General features: G+C 38.9%; 1 protein-coding gene across 1 annotated transcript; it reads right to left on the reverse strand.

Annotated features, from left to right (window-relative positions):
• Positions 1–11630: 11630 nt before the first annotated feature.
• On the reverse strand, positions 11631–12221 carry LOC107646327 (uncharacterized). Its single transcript, XM_016350518.1, has one exon. It carries the CDS (start codon positions 12219–12221, stop codon positions 11631–11633), a length of 591 nt encoding a protein of 196 aa, XP_016206004.1.
• Positions 12222–18750: the final 6529 nt, after the last annotated feature.

The following is an 18750-nucleotide window of genomic DNA, read 5'->3' on the forward strand; positions in this document are numbered from 1 at the left end:
GAAAGCAAATGTTATCATTTGGGCCAGATTTAATCTTAATGCTACCAAGCCCAACATTATTTTGATGAAAGTTTCCAAGCTTGGTCCGAAACCAAGGTTAAATGAAAGCTAAATGGTTTCATGCTTTCCAACGGATTCCATCTCTTTGTTAAGAATGGATTTCAAGTTTTAATATGTTAGCATTGGAAACATGAGAGAGAACTTGACTTTGATTTGATGGGAATCATTATGATTAATGCTATACGCTACTCAAAGCAAGGGAAGTAAAAGCAATCTATCAATATGTTTCATTTTCATTTAATTGCTTTTACTTTAACTACACATTCTCTCTCATCTCTTTCTTCTTCTTCCTTCGGTCCTTGTCCAGGAAACTATGAACGCTGTGCTCATCAACCAAGAAAAGGAAGAAGTTGCATGCATCAAGACCATCAAGCTAATGATGGCAAGAAAACATACTAAAATAAAAATGAGCTGTGGCTGAGATATTCACCATATTTGGTTAGATTTGGTAAGGTATCTTGAGCCTTTCATGCTCAAAAATGGACGATGAAGATTCGGCCAGCAAGGGAGATTCTTGAAGCATGGCTTGTCTTTGATTCTGCTCAACCACCACAGCAAGTAGCTAGAGTGGCGAAGTGATGGTTGAGGCAGAGATTGAAGCAGATGAAGTCATAATCATCATGAAGCATCAAGGGCCAAAAATCCATCTTGGAGAGCAAGCCAAGGATGGAGAGCTCGGATTGATGAAGGGTGATGATCAAGAAAGGTCCAGAGGTAATTGCATGTTGGGTTTTACATGATTATCTCTTCTCTCTCTATGTGGCCGAACCGGTTCTGTGTTGAAGGAGGAAGAAGTTGGTTCGGTTTTGGCTTCAATAAGTGGAGGCTCCCCTCTTCTATAATAAGGGTGGACAGCCACTGTTTGAAGCAAGGAGAAAATTTGAGAGTGCAAGGCACAGAGTTCTCAGAGCTACCTGAGCTAATATTTTTCTCTTCTCCTTCAATGTATTCTGTTTTGTATTTTTCTGTTTAATTTTGTCATGTCTTGAGTCTCATGGAAAAAGGCAAACAGTGAGGTTTGTATGAAAAAGCCATAGAGCGAAAAAAGGCAGAGAATGCAAAATTAAAAGAAAAAGCCATAAATGTCTTAGAGTTCCTTTGTTCATCTATGTTGTGTTTCATGATTCTGTGGGAATCCCCTTGTAAGTTGGGTTAGCACTTTACAAGTTGTAATCAGATTGATTATAGTGAAATTCCATCATGGTTGTGATGGAGACTGGATGTAGGCTGCACTGCACTTAGCAGCTGAACCAGGATATATCTGGGTGCAATATTTCTTCTCTCCTACTTCATTTCTGTTTTCTACTGCACAGGAGCAAAAACTAAAATGTCTCGTGCCAAGTGACGAGACAAAACAAAAAGTCTCATGGCAAGTGACGAGCAAAAACAAAAAGTCTCGTGTCTAGAGACGAACGAAACAGAAAAGCCTCCTCTGAGTTCAGCAAGTGTTAACAACATAAAAAGGGGGCTAAGATTCAACCCCCCCTTCTCTTAGCCACTGAAACCATCAATTGGTATCAGAGCTTGGTCTCAAAGAGATCAAGCTTTGCAGCTTGGAGTAAAGATCCTTATGGCAGAAAACAGTGGCGCAAATGTGGTGTCCTACAATCTGACTGAAGGTCAATCAAGCAATAGACCTCCTCTTTTCAATGGAAAAAATTATACCTATTGGAAGGAGAGGATGAAGATATTTGTGCAAGCAGTGGACTACAGACTGTGGAAAATCATCTTGGAAGGACCTCAATATCCAACTGTTACAAGTGCCGAAGGAGTTGTTTCTCTTAAACCAGAAGCAAGCTGGACCGAGGAAGATAGGAAGAAGGTGGAGTTAAATGCCAAGGCAGTAAACCTACTCAATTGTGCTATCAGCTTTGAGGAGTACCGACGGGTATCAAGATGCACAACGGCAAAGGAAATCTGGGATAAGTTGCAAATCACCCATGAAGGAACCACCATTGTAAAGAAGACTCGGACAGACATGTTGAATAGAGAGTATGAAATGTTTGCAATGAAGGAAGGAGAGTCCATTGATGAACTGTTCGAACGGTTCAATGCTATCATTGTTGGCTTAGATGCTCTTGGAATTACACATTCTGAATCTGTGCTAGTGAGAAGAGTGTTGAGATGTCTCACAAAAGAGTGGGAAACTAAAGCTTTAATTATTTCTGAGAGCAATAGCTTAGACTCCATGACACTTGATGATTTGAGAGAAAATCTTCTTGCTTTTGAAAATACCTATTTAAAAAAGGATACAAAAAAGAAAGGAATTGCATTTTCTTCTATGACTAACCCTCTGGATGATGAATCTAGTGATAACTCTTCTGAAAATAAGTTTGTTTTATTTGCAAAAAAATTCAGGAAAATGGCTAAGCTCAAAGGCAAAGCAGCAGCACAAGGAGAGTAAAGAAAGACCTTAGCAAGGTAACTTGCTATAATTGCAAGGAAATGGGGCATTTCAAATCTGATTGTCCCAAGCTGAAGAAGGAGAAAAAGCCGAAAAGAGGAAAGAAGAAAGGACTGATGGCCACATGGGAAGACTTGGAGAATGACTCTGATGATAATGATGAAGAAACCGAGACCAAGTCACAAACATGTCTCATGGCAGACCACATAGATCAGGTAGTCTTTCATAACCCTAACACTGAAGATCTTCATCTTATGATAGACCACCTTTCTGAAAAAATAAGATGTTTTCTGCTGGAAAATCAAGAACTTGAACAACAAATTATCATTCTTAAGGCCGAAAATAGTTTTCTAAAAGAAAAAGTGAGAGAGGCCGAAACTGCTTGTGATCTTGTTGAAGAAAATAAACAGTTAAGAGCCCAAGTTAGGAGCTGTGAAAGTAACCATTGTGTTCTTGCATATGTGGACTGTTTTAAGCAAAATGAAGAGTTTCTTAAAGAGGTTAAAAGACTTAAGGAAGACCTGGCCAAGTTTACACAAAGTTCTGAAAGTTTAAATCACATCTTGGCTAGTCAAAAACCTCTTTATGATAAGGCTGGGTTGGGGTTTTATAAATCTGAAAATTCACATTTTGAAAATATTGCTTCATCTTCTAATGACACAAGATTTCAAGATCCCACCTACTTTAACAAAAAGGCAACTCCAAGGTTTTGTAGACTATGCAATCAGAATGGACACTTTCCCATTCAATGCTTTTTCGGTGAAAGAATGGTTGGTGACAAAGTTTATAAAGTTTATAAAAGTTTATATGACCGGAAAGGCAACCTTCTTCATAAAACTTGATGACTATGATGGAGGACTTGTCACTTTCGGTGATGATGCAAAAGGAAAAATTGTGGCTGTTGGGAAAGTTGGTAAAAACTTTTCTTCTTGTATAAATGATGTTCTCCTTGTACATGGCTTGAAACATAATTTGCTTAGTGTTAGTCAACTTTGTGATTTGGGTTTTGAAGTTATCTTTAAGAAATTTGTTTGTTTAGTTGTGTGTGAGAAAACTGGGGATGTTCTTCTTGAAGCTAAAAGATGTATCAATGTGTATGGATTAACTCTTGAGGATTTAAAGGAACAAAATGTAACATGCTTCACATCTTATGAATCTGAAAAATGGCTTTGGCATAGAAAGTTGGGACATGCTAGCATGTATCAAATTTCTAAGCTAGTCAAAAGAGATTTGGTTAGAGGAATCCCAAACATCAAGTTTGATAAGGATCTTACTTGTGACGCTTGTCAATTAGGCAAACAAGTAAAATCCTCTTTTAAATCAAAAGATGGAATCTCAACCAAAAGGCCATTGGAAATGTTACATATTGATATTTTTGGTCCTACTAGAACTCAAAGTTTAGGAGGTAAACATTATGGTCTTGTGGTGGTAGATGATTACTCTAGATTTGGTTGGGTACTTTTCCTTGCTCATAAGAATGATGCCTTTCATGCTTTTTCCACCATTTGTAAGAAAATTCAAAATGAAAAGAATTTGAAAGTTGCCCATTTGAGAAGTGATCATGGAAGAGAATTTGAAAATCAAGATTTTGAAAAATTCTGTGATGACTTAGGGATTTCTCATAATTTTTCATGCCCTAGAACCCCCCAACAAAATGGGGGTGGTTGAAAGAAGGAATAGAAGCCTTTAAGAAATGACTAGGGCTATGTTATGTGAGAATGAAATTCCTAAATTCCTATGGGCTGAGGCTGTGAACACAGCATGCTATATTTTGAATAGAACAATTATTAGAAAAGGGTTAAAGAAAACACCTTATGAGCTATGGAAAGGAACCCCTCCAAATCTTAAGTACTTTCATGTTTTTGGATGCAAATGTTTTGTGCTTAATAATAAGGAAAACCTTGGAAAATTTGATCCAAAATCATATGAAGGAATGTTTGTTGGATATTCCACCACAAGCAAGGCCTATAGAGTTTATCTCAAGGAGCATAGGACAATAGAGGAATCCATACATGTTACTTTTTGTGATTCTAACTTAATTCCCAGTATTGTGAAGGATATTGATTCAGATTGTGAAGAGAATGGAACAAGCAAAGAAAATCCCAAATCTGTCCAGAATGAAGAATCTGTCAGCCCTGTTCTGTCTCGTCAGATTGGAGGAGACACTTCCATTTTGTCTCCTGAACAGGCACGAGCAACTAAAACAGTGAGACCACCAGAAGTTCATCAAAGTTCTACACCTGTCCGAAAGCCTAGAGAATGGAAGTCTATGAAGGGTTATCCTCATGATTTCATCATTGGTGATCCTTCTCATGGCGTAACAACAAGATCCTCCACCAAAAGGCAAACCGAACCTAGAAACTTTGCTTTCTTGTCACAAATGGAGCCCAACAATGTCAAACAAGCTCTTGAAGATCCATCATGGGTCAAGGCCATGCAAGAGGAGCTAGCTCAATTTGACAAGAATGAGGTTTGGACATTAGTACCTTATTCGGATGATATGAAGGTAACGGGTACTAAGTGGGTTTTTAAAAATAAACTTGGTGAGGATGGACAAGTTGTTCGTAACAAGGCTAGATTAGTGGCCCAAGGTTACGATCAAGAAGAAGGTATAGATTTTGATGAGTCTTTTGCTCCGGTAGCTAGAATGGAAGCAATTCGATTGCTTCTTGCCTATGCCGCCCATAAAGGTTTCAAAATGTTTCAAATGGATGTTAAATGTGCTTTCCTTAATGGATTTATTGATAGAGAAGTGTATGTGGCACAACCCCCCAGTTTTGAACATAAAGAGTTTCCAAATCATGTTTTCAAATTAACTAAGGCTCTTTATGGTCTTAGACAAGCTCCAAGAGCTTGGTATGAAAGGCTTAGTGCCTTCTTATTGGAAAATAAATTTCAAAGGGGTACCACCGACACTACTTTATTCATTAAAGCATCTAATGATGATATACTCCTTGTTCAAGTTTATGTTGATGACATTGTATTTGGTTCGGCCAACATTTCCTTGTGTGAAGAGTTTGGAAAACTCATGACTAGTGAGTTTGAAATGAGTTTAATGGGAGAACTTACTTTCTTTCTTGGCCTCCAAATTAAACAAACTCCTAGTGGTACTTTTATTTACCAAGGAAAATATGCAAAAGAACTTATTAAAAAGTTTGGCCTAGAAAATTCCAAAGCAATGGGCACTCCAATGCATCCTAACACAAAACTTGAAAAGGATGATGATGGCCAAGATGTGGATGAAATAAGGTATAGAGGAATGATAGGTTCACTCATGTACCTTACCTCCTCTAGACCGGATATTGTTCAAAGTGTGGGTGTATGTTCAAGATTTTAATCTCACCCAAAAGAATCCCATCTTAGGCCGTTAAACGCATCATTAGATACATTAAGGAAACTTGTGATTATGGCTTGTGGTATCCTAAATCTGATAAATTTTGTGCAGTAGGGTTTTGTGATGCAGATTATGTGGGAGATAGAGTGGATAGAAGAAGCACGTCCGGCATGTGTTGCTTCCTTGGAAGCTCACTCAACATGTGGTCAAGCAAGAAACAAGCCACAGTGCCTTTATCCACCGCTGAAGCAGAATACATTTCCGCATCTGCATGTTGCACTAAATTAATTTGGTTAAAAACACAATTGAAAGATTACAAATTAAAAATCAATAGTATACCCCTATTTTGTGATAATATGAGTGCAATAAATATTTCAAAAAATCCTGTTTTGCACTCAAGAACAAAGCACATTGAAATTAAATATCATTTCATTAGAGAACATGTGCAAAAGGGTACTATTGATATTCAATTTGTAAAATCTGAAGATCAAATTGCTGATATTTTTACAAAACCCCTCTGTGAAGACAGATTCTGTACCTTGAGAAAAAGTTTGGGAATGTTTGATTTAAGCTTCATTGAAAATTTGTGAATATTTGACTCTGCTCAGTTTTTGCTCGTAGGTTTGGACGAGAAACAATAAATGACATAATGGAAGAGCTGTGGTCAAGGGGGAGGCAACGCAGAATTCAAATTTTATGGGCCCCACCAAAATTCCTTGACCCCACCATGACAGTTTTGTTAGTTTCATTTCTTTTGAAAAATTAAATCAACAAAATCCCTTGGTTGTCTCATCAAATCTTGTTGGAAGAAGCATGTTGTCAAATCAAATCTTTCCCTCCAACTAATCCCTTGATTTAGGGAAACCTCTTTTCAGTTTTTGAAACCCCCTTGGATAATAACCACTCTCTTAATGGGTAATAACTTCTCTTATTCTCTTTCCAATTAAGCATTTAATGCTTCTCTAACCTCCTATCACTCACCTCACTATTCGGCCACCTTTTCCTCTCCAACTTCCATCTCCATTGATCTTCTTCATTATGAAAAAGAAAACAGCCCCAAGGAAGAGTGAGAGAATTCGCCAATCTCAGAAACCATCTACACCCCAATCACATACCCACATTCACATCCATTCCACCTCTTCCTCTTCTCTTTCACCCCCCTCCAAGCGAACCGAGACTATGAGGCGCAAAGTTATCGCTCAAAAATCTTCTGGAAGAAGGAAGAGCGAGAAGACGAAGGAGCCCAGCATTGAAGAAGAAGTAGAGGAGTCTCATACCTCACCCTCTCCATCATCGCCGAAAAGAACCACCCCACATGCATCCAGAAAGAGTTCCAAGAAGACGAAGGGTTTCGAGTTCCATGAGACCAGAGAACCCACGAACCTTGGGTCAATGGAGTTCAAGAACAAGTTTCACAAACCACACTCACATTTCGATCCTTCCAGGTTCTCTACGTGTGCTGCTTTTGAATTCCACAATGAAGTCCTAGAGAAACGACACTTGTGTCTCTCCTACCTAGTGAATTTAAAATCTCTGGCCTCCAAAGGAATTGATTTACAACCCATGTTTGAAGGTCTAAAATGGTCACCTCTGCTTCATATTCATAAAATGGTGTACCCAGGGCTGGTCAGACAGTTCTATGCAAATCTAAGGTTTATTGATGGTAGCCTTCACTCTTATGTGAAACGGGTTCAGATCATCCTGGATTCTGAAACCATCTCTTCTGCCCTTGGATACATTGATGAAGGGCCAAAGGTTTATATGAGTGATAAATGGGACTCACAAGTAGGAGTTACATACAAACAGGTGATTCATCAAATCTGTGAAAATTTGTCTGGCCTAGATGGAACTGTTCCGAATCATAAGGCTTTGGGTCCAACTAACTCTCTGCTGCACCGCATCATAACTCACATTCTCACTCCTCAAAGTGGTTCTCACAACAGGGTAACTGTATCTGATTGTCTCATAATATTTGCTTTAGTTACTTCAACTTCTATTTCATTTAGCTATATTATGATTCGTCACATGTGGGAGTCTGTGAAAAGTACAAAAAAGGCTAATCTACCTTATGGAATGTTTCTTACATGCATTTTTGAGTACTTTAAGGTAGATTTAACTAATGAGGATGTAGAGAACCAGGTTTCCATGATCAGAGCAGGCGGAGCTGCAAAAAGGGGAAAGAAATCAATAGCATCTGATGATGACTTTGAAGGCCGCCCAGAATCCTCAAAGACGACTGGTTCCCTCAGAGAAATTCTCACAGAATTCACCAATATGTCCGATCTCATGGTTCAATTTCACAAGTCTGCTCGCAAACTTGCTTATGAGAATGAATTGGCATGGAAGAAATGCCAAGAGAGGGTCAGTCTAATGTTGGAAAGTCTTGAAAAAGAAGCTGGCAGTGATGGCGTCGAGGAGGAGCCTGACTTTAATCTTTTTGATGATTAACTCTCTGGTTACTATTTGATATTGGCACAATTTGGCTCAATTAGTTTTTTTGTTTTTTGTTAGGGTTGCAATTGACAATAGCTACCTAGGTGATACTTTGATGACACCGTTTGGTTATGTTTTGGACTGTTATATGGCATATTCTGTTTTCTATAACAATGTTTTGTGCAGGTGCCCCCATGATGACAAAAGGGGGAGGAATTTAAGGTTCCAAAATTGAAATTGGAACGAAACAGGGGAGAGCTAGAAAAACAGGGGAACAGGGGTTGAAATTTTCAAACTGAAAATTCATGATCACCCTTGTTCAAAGAATGCATGTTGATATTGCATTCGCTATAGTTGTTGCTTAAACTGCATTTGGTTTATCATGATTAGTTAATTCTCATTTGGCATTTATAATTATGTTTGATGTATTGAGATGCCTAGCTGTTAACATATCATTGATAAACTTGTTGGTTTGGAAAACTTATTTTTTGGCAGTTCCTTTAAACTGTGTAATAGATTAAAACTGCCCTGTTTGTTTGCTCAAATAATTTTCCCATCATTTTGTTTTGCTCTGATTTTCTAACAAGAAATGTTTGGAAAATATTTGAATAAGTTTTTGTTCATGTTTGAGCAGTAAATCAGTTATGATATCAAATGAGTTTTGAATATCAATTAAAACTGCTCATAAATCAAGCATTTAGCATCATAAAATATGCTAAATAACATTGTTACTTGAAGCTTGATTCAAATGTTACAGGATTAATATTTCCCTTGGTAAAATAAGCACACATCAAGGGGGAGCAATGTGACATTTAGAAAGGGGGAGAAATTCAAACTCAAAGGGAGTATTTTTTTACTCAATATCTAAATTTCTTTTCCATTTCAATTTTAATAATGTTTGTCATCAAGGGGGAGATTGATGAGTTTGGAAAACTCCTATTTAATTTTGATGATGAACAAATATTATTAAAATATTTAATTACAAAATTATTAATTTGATCTTAATTCATACTTTCTAAAATTAATAATTTTGTTGTGCAGATTTTAATTTGGGCCGAAAAATAAAAAAACTGCAGCAGGCCCAAATCAAAATACACAATCAGACCTTGCTATATGTTCCCTACATAATGTGGCTGAATTGTTGTAATTAATTGGGCCAGAACTCAAAAGCCCAATTAGTTTGAAGGAATCAAAATTTCATTGGGTCAGATTAAGCTTTATTGCTACCAAGCCCAATTTGAATTTTGATGAATGTTTCCATGCATGATCCGAATCCAATCTTCATCAGGAAAGCAAATGTTATCATTTGGGCCAGATTAAATCTTAATGCTACCAAGCCCAACATTATTTTGATGAAAGTTTCCAAGCTTGGTCCGAAACCAAGGTTAAATGAAAGCTAAATGGTTTCATGCTTTCCAACGGATTCCATCTCTTTATTAAGAATGGATTTCAAATTTTAATATGTTAGCATTGGAAACATGAGAGATAACTTGACTTTGATTTGATGGGAATCATTATGATTAATGCTATACGCTACTCAAAGCAAGGGAAGTAAAAGCAATCTATCAATATGTTTCATTTTCATTTAATTGCTTTTACTTTAACTACACATTCTCTCTCATCTCTTTCTTCTTCTTCCTTCGGTCCTTGTCCAGAAAACTATGAACGCTGTGCTCATCAACCAAGAAAAGGAAGAAGTTGCATGCATCAAGACCATCAAGCTAATGATGGCAAGAAAACATACTAAAATAAAAATGAGCTGTGGCTGAGATATTCACCATATTTGGTTAGATTTGGTGAGGTATCTTGAGCCTTTCATGCTCAAAAATAGACGATGAAGATTCGGCCAGCAAGGGAGATTCTTGAAGCATGGCTTGTCTTTGATTCTGCTCAACCACCACAGCAAGTAGCTAGAGTGGCGAAGTGATGGTTGAGGCAGAGATTGAAGCAGATGAAGTCATAATCATCATGAAGCATCAAGGGCCAGAAATCCATCTTGGAGAGCAAGCCAAGGATAGAGAGCTCGGATTGATGAAGGGTGATGATCAAGAAAGGTCCAGAGGTAATTGCATGTTGGGTTTTACATGATTATTTCTTCTCTCTCTATGTGGCCGAACCGGTTCTGTGTTGAAGGAGGAAGAAGTTGGTTCGGTTTTGGCTTTAATAAGTGGAGGCTCCCCTCTTCTATAATAAGGGTGGACAACCACTGTTTGAAGCAAGGAGAAAATTTGAGAGTGCAAGGCACAGAGTTCTCAGAGCTACCTGAGCTAATAGTTTTCTCTTCTCCTTCAATGTATTCTGTTTTGTATTTTTCTGTTTAATTTTGTCATGTCTTGAGTCTCATGGAAAAAGGCAAACAGTGAGGTTTGTATGAAAAAGCCATAGAGCGGAAAAAGGCAGAGAGTGCAAAATTAAAAGAAAAAGCCATAGATATCTTAGAGTTCCTTTGTTCATCTATGTTATGTTTCATGATTCTGTGGGAATCCCCTTGTAAGTTAGGTTAGCACTTTACAAGTTGTAATCAGATTGATTATAGTGAAATTCCATCATGGTTGTGATGGAGACTGGATGTAGGCTGCACTGCACTTAGCAGCTGAACCAGGATATATCTGGGTGCAATATTTCTTCTCTCCTACTTCATTTCTGTTTTCTACTGCACAGGAGCAAAAACTAAAATGTCTCGTGCCAAGTGATGAGACAAAACAAAAAGTCTCGTGGCAAGTGACGAGCAAAAACAAAAAGTCTCGTGTCCAGAGACGAACGAAACAGAAAAGCATCCTCTGAGTTCAGCAAGTGTTAACAACATAAAAAGGGGGCTAAGATTCAACCCCCTTCTCTTAGCCACTGAAACCATCATCATTCTTTATTAATTCGATGATTGAATTTTAATGTGCATGTAGTAAACGAGGTTAATATATAATTATTTAATTATGTTATAAATATACTAAAAATTAGTCACTAATTAACCATTTTTTTTGGTGAATTACTAATTAACCATTTTATATACAAATATATATTTTACATTTTATAAAATATTTTTTTATATTACTATAAACAAATTTGATTATTCTAATAACTGAATTATTTAGTTCATTATTTTTTAATATTCAAAATTTAAAATTTTATTTTGTTAAAGATGATTAAACCAATAAAATTAAAATAGGGATTATAAATTACATTGAATTAATTTAAATTATATTTCAAATTATAATAGTTTAGAAAAAGAAATTTTGCTAACAGTTTATAAACACTACTGAGAAGTTATAGACAATAATTAAGCATCCAAAATAAAATGTGAGCATTATAGTATGAATCTAAAACAATTAAGCATAAATTTGTTATTAATTAAAAAAAAATCAAAATGAAAGATTTTTTTCTATAACTAATAAACAGTAGAATTCAATTTGAATTATCCAATGAGTAAATATTCTGCACCTTCACATTATCTACGATGATAATATTGTTCAGTGGGATAAGAGTAGGAACATGTTCGAGCATTTGAAACTTGCCATGAGCCTTGAAATCATACCAAGGAGTCGCAAAAATCATAAACTCTTGACTTTCACGATCAAGGTAGGCCATGCAACTAGGTAACTGAGATCTGGTTATGGAATACTGGAAAATGGGAGTCCAAGATTCTCTAACTCCATATCTTTCCATCATCCACATTGAGATAAGCAGCTCATTAAAATACATGAAGCAAAGAGAATCCCTGAATTTTAATATGGTGCCTTTACCTTGACCCTCGGGCGTGTTAGAGAAGAATTGAAACTGCTCTGTGTCAAAATCAAAAATCCATATCAAGGCATTTCTATCAACATCTCTACCAATCCAATGAAGTGCCCCATTAAAATAAGTAGGAGGTTTGAACACATATGTCAAATGCCTGGGATAATCTACCTCAATATTTATCCAAGTCGATGTTCCAACTGTGTGCATTTGAACAACCATACGATGATCATGTTTAAATATATGAATTCTCATTACCATGTATTGGTTTGTTTTTGGGTGAAAACCAAAACACCAAGATATTTGCTCACAGTGTGTTAAAATTGGAGGTTGTTTTGGAAGTCTTATGAATTCACCTGTTATTGGGTTGCAAACAAGTGAAAAGTCACTTTCCTTTGTAGAACTCATGAGAAAAAGACCATTACAAGAACGCACATGAACAAGAATTCTTCTACTCTGGATTGATTTTGGATTAGGGAGAGGAATTTCAAATTTAAGGATCAAGTTTTATGCTGCTACTATTATTGGGTTCCAGGACCTCAAACAAACGGAGGCAGAATAGATTGTTTCTCCTTTCATGCCATTCAATTCGGTCATATTCAATAAGGTGAAAGATTTTTGAATGGTAGTGTCGGATCATGATAGTAGGAGGTGTATAAGTAAAGAGTAACTTGGCAAAATTTGGATCAGAAATGAATGTGTTCCAATCCTTACAAACACATCTACAAATGAGAATAGATTTTATGGGAAGTGATATGGTCACCATTAATACGAGCTATAACTCGGCCTCGTAACCGTTACTGTCCATCACCATAACTCGCCATTTGCCGTTATTGCTCGGCCCTTATGAGCTATAACTCGGTGGCATTAATATTATCAAAACCGACGTCCCAAACGGAAAGGTAAAATCGGTTACGAAATCAATTTTATCACCTAGAATGTAACGGACGAACATATATCTATAAAAGAAAGGTAAAGTGTATTTTTTAAGAAACAATTCTGAACTGGACATCATAACTGACTTAAGCATTGGAGTGCCTTTGCAGGTACACTCCACCCCCTTTGTATTGCTCGCACTCTCACATCTACAACGAACATAAGGAACTCGGACCCAGAGGAGCGGACGTTTAACCTCATAGCATATAGCTCGGCTGATCTCGAGGAGTTGAAGCCGACCTATTTCCCAGGCAAGATCAATTGGCGCCCACCGTGGGGCCGAGAAAATCATATTTTTTCTTTTGGTCCCATCACTTCCATCCGCATCCATGGCTGACGTACCGCCTCCTTCACTGTCCGAACTCATGCGAATGGTAGCTGAGCTACAACAAGCCAATCAGCGAATGGCTGACGAGAACCAAATAATGGCTGCTCAAATTGCTGAGCTAAATCATGCTCGGATTGAGCACAACGATACTCACCGCCAACAGGCAGAAGACGAGGAACATCAGTCCCAACCGACTCATGTTTCAGAAACTGCTCGACACGAAGGGCAGCAGCCCAAAGACGAGAAAGAAGAGTCCGAGGACCCTGTAGGCCCCTTTACAGAAGAAGTAATGAACTTCGAACTACCGAAGAGGTTCACTCTGCCGTTGACTCTCACGCCTTATGATGGACTCGGAGACCCGAGGAAGTTCCTAAAGAAATTCCGATCAATAATGATCGTCAATGGTGCATCAGATACAGTTTTATGTCGTTGTTTTCCGAATTATTTAGACGGTCCTGCACTTGATTGGTTGTGTGCTTTGCCTGCAGGTTCCATTTCGCGCTTTCATCAGTTGGCGAAGTTATTTGAAGAACATTTCGCTGGATCTGCAATATACTTGCACGATTTCGATTACCTGAACACTATCAAGCAAGGACCAAACGAAAGCTTAAAGGAATATATGACTCGCTTTACCAAGGTCGCGATCAGCATACCAGATCTCCACCCCGAGGTCCATCTGCACGCAATTAAAAGCAGCCTCCGACCCGGGAAGTTCCAGGAGACGATCGCAGTAGCAAAACCAAAAATATCACTCCGGAGTCCTCCCTCGTACTTAACACACTTCCATTCCTCATATTCCACCGGAGTCCCTTGACACATACGAGAGAATCTGAACAGCTCCTCAAACTTGTCAGTATACTCAGATACGGACATAGTACCCTGCTTCAGCTGCAACAATTCAAGCTCCTTGGCCGTCCTAGCAGAAGTCAGAAAGTACTTCTTATAGAACTCCTCTTGGAAGACATCCCAGGTGATATAATCATCACCCTGCTGCAGAAGACGACGGATACCTTGCCACCAATGCGACGCTTCACCTGTGAGCATATAGGTAGCGAACTCGACACGCTGTCCTTCAGGTACCACTTGTGCTTGCAGTGCTCGCTCTATAGCCTGAAACCATGTATCGGCCTCAGTCGGGCTAGTAGTTCCCTTGAACTTAGGTGGATTAACCTTCAAAAAGTTCGCCAGTGTCATCGGGCCCTGAACTCCACTTCCGTCATTACCATGGTTGTTCATCTGTTGACCAAGAGCCTCAGCAGTGGCTTGCATAGCAGCAGCCATATTCTCCAACGCAGTCATAAAGTTCACCGGGTCATTAGGGTTAGTCTCCGGCGCACGAGCATTAGTACGACCTCTCCCACGGCCTCTACCGCGTCCACGAGGCGCCATCTGGTTCCTATACACACCAAACAATCGATATTAAGTTGATCAGTCTCAATATCGGAAGTTTAGTACTTTAAAGTCCCAAATGCATGCTCATGAACGTTTATGCCAACTATATCAAGTAGATATACTAACAGCACATAACACACATACAGAGAATGCACAGAAGCATAGTCAGTCCATTCCTCAGGCTCTACAGGAACGAACTGCTCTGATACCATAATGTAACACCCTACCATACAGAGACTTATGCTTAAGTCATAATTCAGAGATGGCAAGGTATTACGACCTCTAAAACAAAAATTTAGTACGTATAGTAGTATGAATGATTGATTATAACTAGGAGCCTTGTGGAAAAAAGGGGTAAACAAAAACCGCAACTCAAAAGCGCAACACTCCGATCACTAACACAACGAGCAAGGATAAGCTAACGCAAGATCATATATATAAAGAGTATCAAAAACAGGAATATCAAGACTCAAAATCCGGCTGCGAAGGTAACCGGTTCGAGCATAGCAATATATACATATAATAAAATAAGGAAAACCCCAAGGAAAACCCAAAGGGACACAAATACCGAAAACCTAATCTCCAAAATCCCCTCTAGAAGGAGTCATCACAGTTTGTATTATTTAATGGAGATAAAAGTATCTAAACAAGATATATAAATCAAGATAGAGTCCCGAGAACAAGAATCTTCGCTAATCCAGAAGTCCCCAGCATGCCTCAACGAGAAGCCTCGCGTCCTGCATCTGAAAACCACAAAATCCGCATGGGTGAGAACCAGAGGTCCCCAGTACGGTAACAGCTTCCACATATATAATACGTAATAATAGAGGAAAGCCGAAGGCAATCCTAGAACTTCCTCCAGAAAATATCAAAGCTTATAAACAAGCTAAACCGTAAGCGGCAACTAACTAAAGATCCTTCAGTCTAACTAATACTTCCCTTTCTACTTCCTTCAGACCTCCCAACAACCAGCAGGAGTATAATATAGCAAACACAGTTATATCAGACAAGAGATTTACAAATAGGAACAAATAAGGCATTTAGGCAATTAGCAAGTAATATGCAGTCAAATAGGCAATCTCAAACAATTCATGTAGTATGCTTATGATGCATGCCTGTCCCTAGTGGCTGATGATATCATCTGTCGGTTATAGAGCCAACCCGACAAGTCCTGGTAGCTAGCCATTGGACTGTCCCTCTGTCGTGCATCCCCAACTCGAGTTATACTCATCATAAACTTGATCATAATCATGATCCATATCCATCACCCTCACTGGTGAATATTTATCCATCACCATCACTGGTGAATATTTATGGGGGCGAGCTCATCCGGGCCTTTCACAGTGCCCGGCCACACTTACGACATAGGGTCAAAAGAGCTTCGAGTCTCAACCTGGAGCACATGGTGGCTAGCTATTGCTACTACCCAGGGAAACCCTCATCTCCAATGGTGGAAGTGCAAACCTTCACAATTCAATCAACATCATATATGCATTTATACTTGGCCATAAACATGGCTCCGCCGTAACACGGCAATAATCTAGCCATCCGGCTCATGGTTAAATCCATAACCAGCCAATTCATTAACAATTACGGCCCTTCGGCCCATGGCACAACAAGCACTTCCACCGCCATTCTCCGCATCTCACATAATCATCTTTGATCCTCAATGATCATTCATTTTTCCCTTGCTTCACTCGCAAGTTACCACATTCACTAGCCCTTTTTCTCATGCTAGGCATATCATAATGATTTAAGACATAAGTGGTGAGATCGGAGGCTTAGAAGTATGAAATTTGGCTTTTAAAACTCAAAAATCAACTTTGGGATGAAAACAGGTCCACGCGTACGCGCACTCCACGCGCACGCGTGGATGACGCTTTCTCGAAGAACGGCGCGTACGCACCAAGTGCGCCTACGCGCGAGGGGTCATTCTGCTAAAAATTTTCTAAGTTAAAAGCTGCAGAATTTACAGATTCAAACCCCAATCTTCCGACGGACATAACTCCCTCATTTTAAATCGTTTTTCACCCGTTCTTTGAACGGCATGGACATCCCGAATCCAATTTCATTTCTAAACAGATTTGGCACAAATCAGAGATCCGTAGTCCAAGTTATGTCCCGTCAAAGTATGCCCAAAAACCATGTTTTCATACAAAACCACAAGGTGCCATTTTCAAAACAAGCCACTTTCAACTCTTTTCAAAATCAATCAAACATGCCAATTTCAACCCTTCTCTTTGAAATCATTCAAAATGTACCAAAATCAACAACAAGCCATCCTCAACTCACACATTGACACTTTACCAAGGTTTCCAAAACCACATCCAACCATTTTAACACTTCTCAATCAAATGGCTAAAGGACAAACACAATATCATGTCATACATCCTTCCTCATCCCAATTTCCAATAATACCATTTCCAATTAACCATCATTATACATAATCAACATCATACTCACCATCAACATGGTACCACCCATCAATTCAACCTCAATCATCCATCAAGCATATATCACAACATGCATTTCTCATATTTCACACAATCAAGGCATCAATATTCATAATCACATATATGAACACATCATATATTTCAACCATTCAACAACACCAACAATTCAATGCCTATCTTAGGGCCTCTAGCCTAAGTATTTCCTACCACATTACATATTAGATACGGGAAACCAAAACCATACCTTAGCCGATTCCCCAAGCTCAACCGGAGCACTTCCAAACCACTTGTCCACAAGCTCTCAAGGTATCAACACCTCCAAGAATAGATTTTATCACACAAAACCCTCTTCCAAGCTTTCCAAAATCACCAATCAAGCTCCAATATTCACATATACACAACCTAAGCCACAATCATCATACCCATACACAACATCTCAATACCCAAACATCATAGAACAACAAATTATACTAGGGTTGAGAATCTTACCACACCCAAGGTCCAAGGAGACAAGATTAACCTTCTCCTTCAAGAGAGTTGGGTCCTATAACATCAAAGAACCCAAAATCTCAACATTTTTGCTCATGAAACTCGAAATCAAGGGCTGGAATTTCGAACAGTAAAACGTGGCTTACCTCAAGATTGATTGTATGGGTTTTGTAGAGCTCTCCGCGGTGAACGCGTGGCCGCAAACGGAGCGGCAATCGGAGCTCTAGATCAAAAGTTATGGTGGTTTGAAGATCAAGTGAGAGAAGGAAGTTGAGAGAGTGTTCTTCCCCCTTCCATCTCAATTTTCAGCGTGTTTTGGTGTTGTGTGAGGAGAGAGAGTGCTGAAAACTAGGGTTTTGGTTTAGTTATGTTGGGCCAAGGGCCCACTTTGGGTCCGGTTGGTCCGGTTTGGCCCGTTCGGTCCAATCTTGGTCCGATTTCTATAAAATTGGTACCGAAATTCTCGTTTCAATTTCCTCTATCACATTTAGCCATAAAAATAACATTTTTGGCTTTCTAGAATAAATTCTCATTTATGGGTTAATTAGCCATTAATTAACCGGGTCTTACATTCTACCCACCTAATTGGGAATTTTGCCCACAAAATTCAAATTCAATTACCTGAGAATAAGTGCGGATAATCCGTTCGTATCTCCGACTCAAGTTCCCAAGTGTGTTCTTCAACACCGCCTCGACTCCAAGCCACTTTGACTAATGAAACCTCTTTTCCACGCAATCGTTTGATACTAGTATCGTCAATTCTAACTGGAGCCACTGGAAGCGTCAAATCTTCTCTTAACTGAACTGATTCAGGTTCTAACACATGGCTAGCATCAGGAGTGTACTTCCGAAGCTGTGACACGTGAAACACATCGTGCAAGTTCGAAAGATGAGGTGGTAGAGCCACCCGATACGCCACCGGCCCAATCCTCTCCAGGATCTGAAATGGACCAATGTATCGAGGATTCAACTTCTTTGCTTTAATCGCTCTACCTACTCCTGTGGTCGGAGTAACCTTCAGGAAAACATGATCTCCTTCCTCAAATTCCAAGGGCTTCCGCCTCTGATCGGCGTAACTCTTTTGGCGACTCTGCGCCGTAAGCATCCTGTCTCGGATTTTCTTGACTTGTTCAGTGGTTTCAGCTATCATTTCTGGCCCCAACAAGCCTTTCTCTCCAGCTTCATACCAACA

Source organism: Arachis ipaensis, chromosome B6 (assembly GCF_059453495.1).
Source record: "Arachis ipaensis isolate K30076 ecotype BB chromosome B6, ASM5945349v1, whole genome shotgun sequence".
In the NCBI taxonomy this organism is placed as follows: Eukaryota; Viridiplantae; Streptophyta; class Magnoliopsida; order Fabales; family Fabaceae; genus Arachis; species Arachis ipaensis.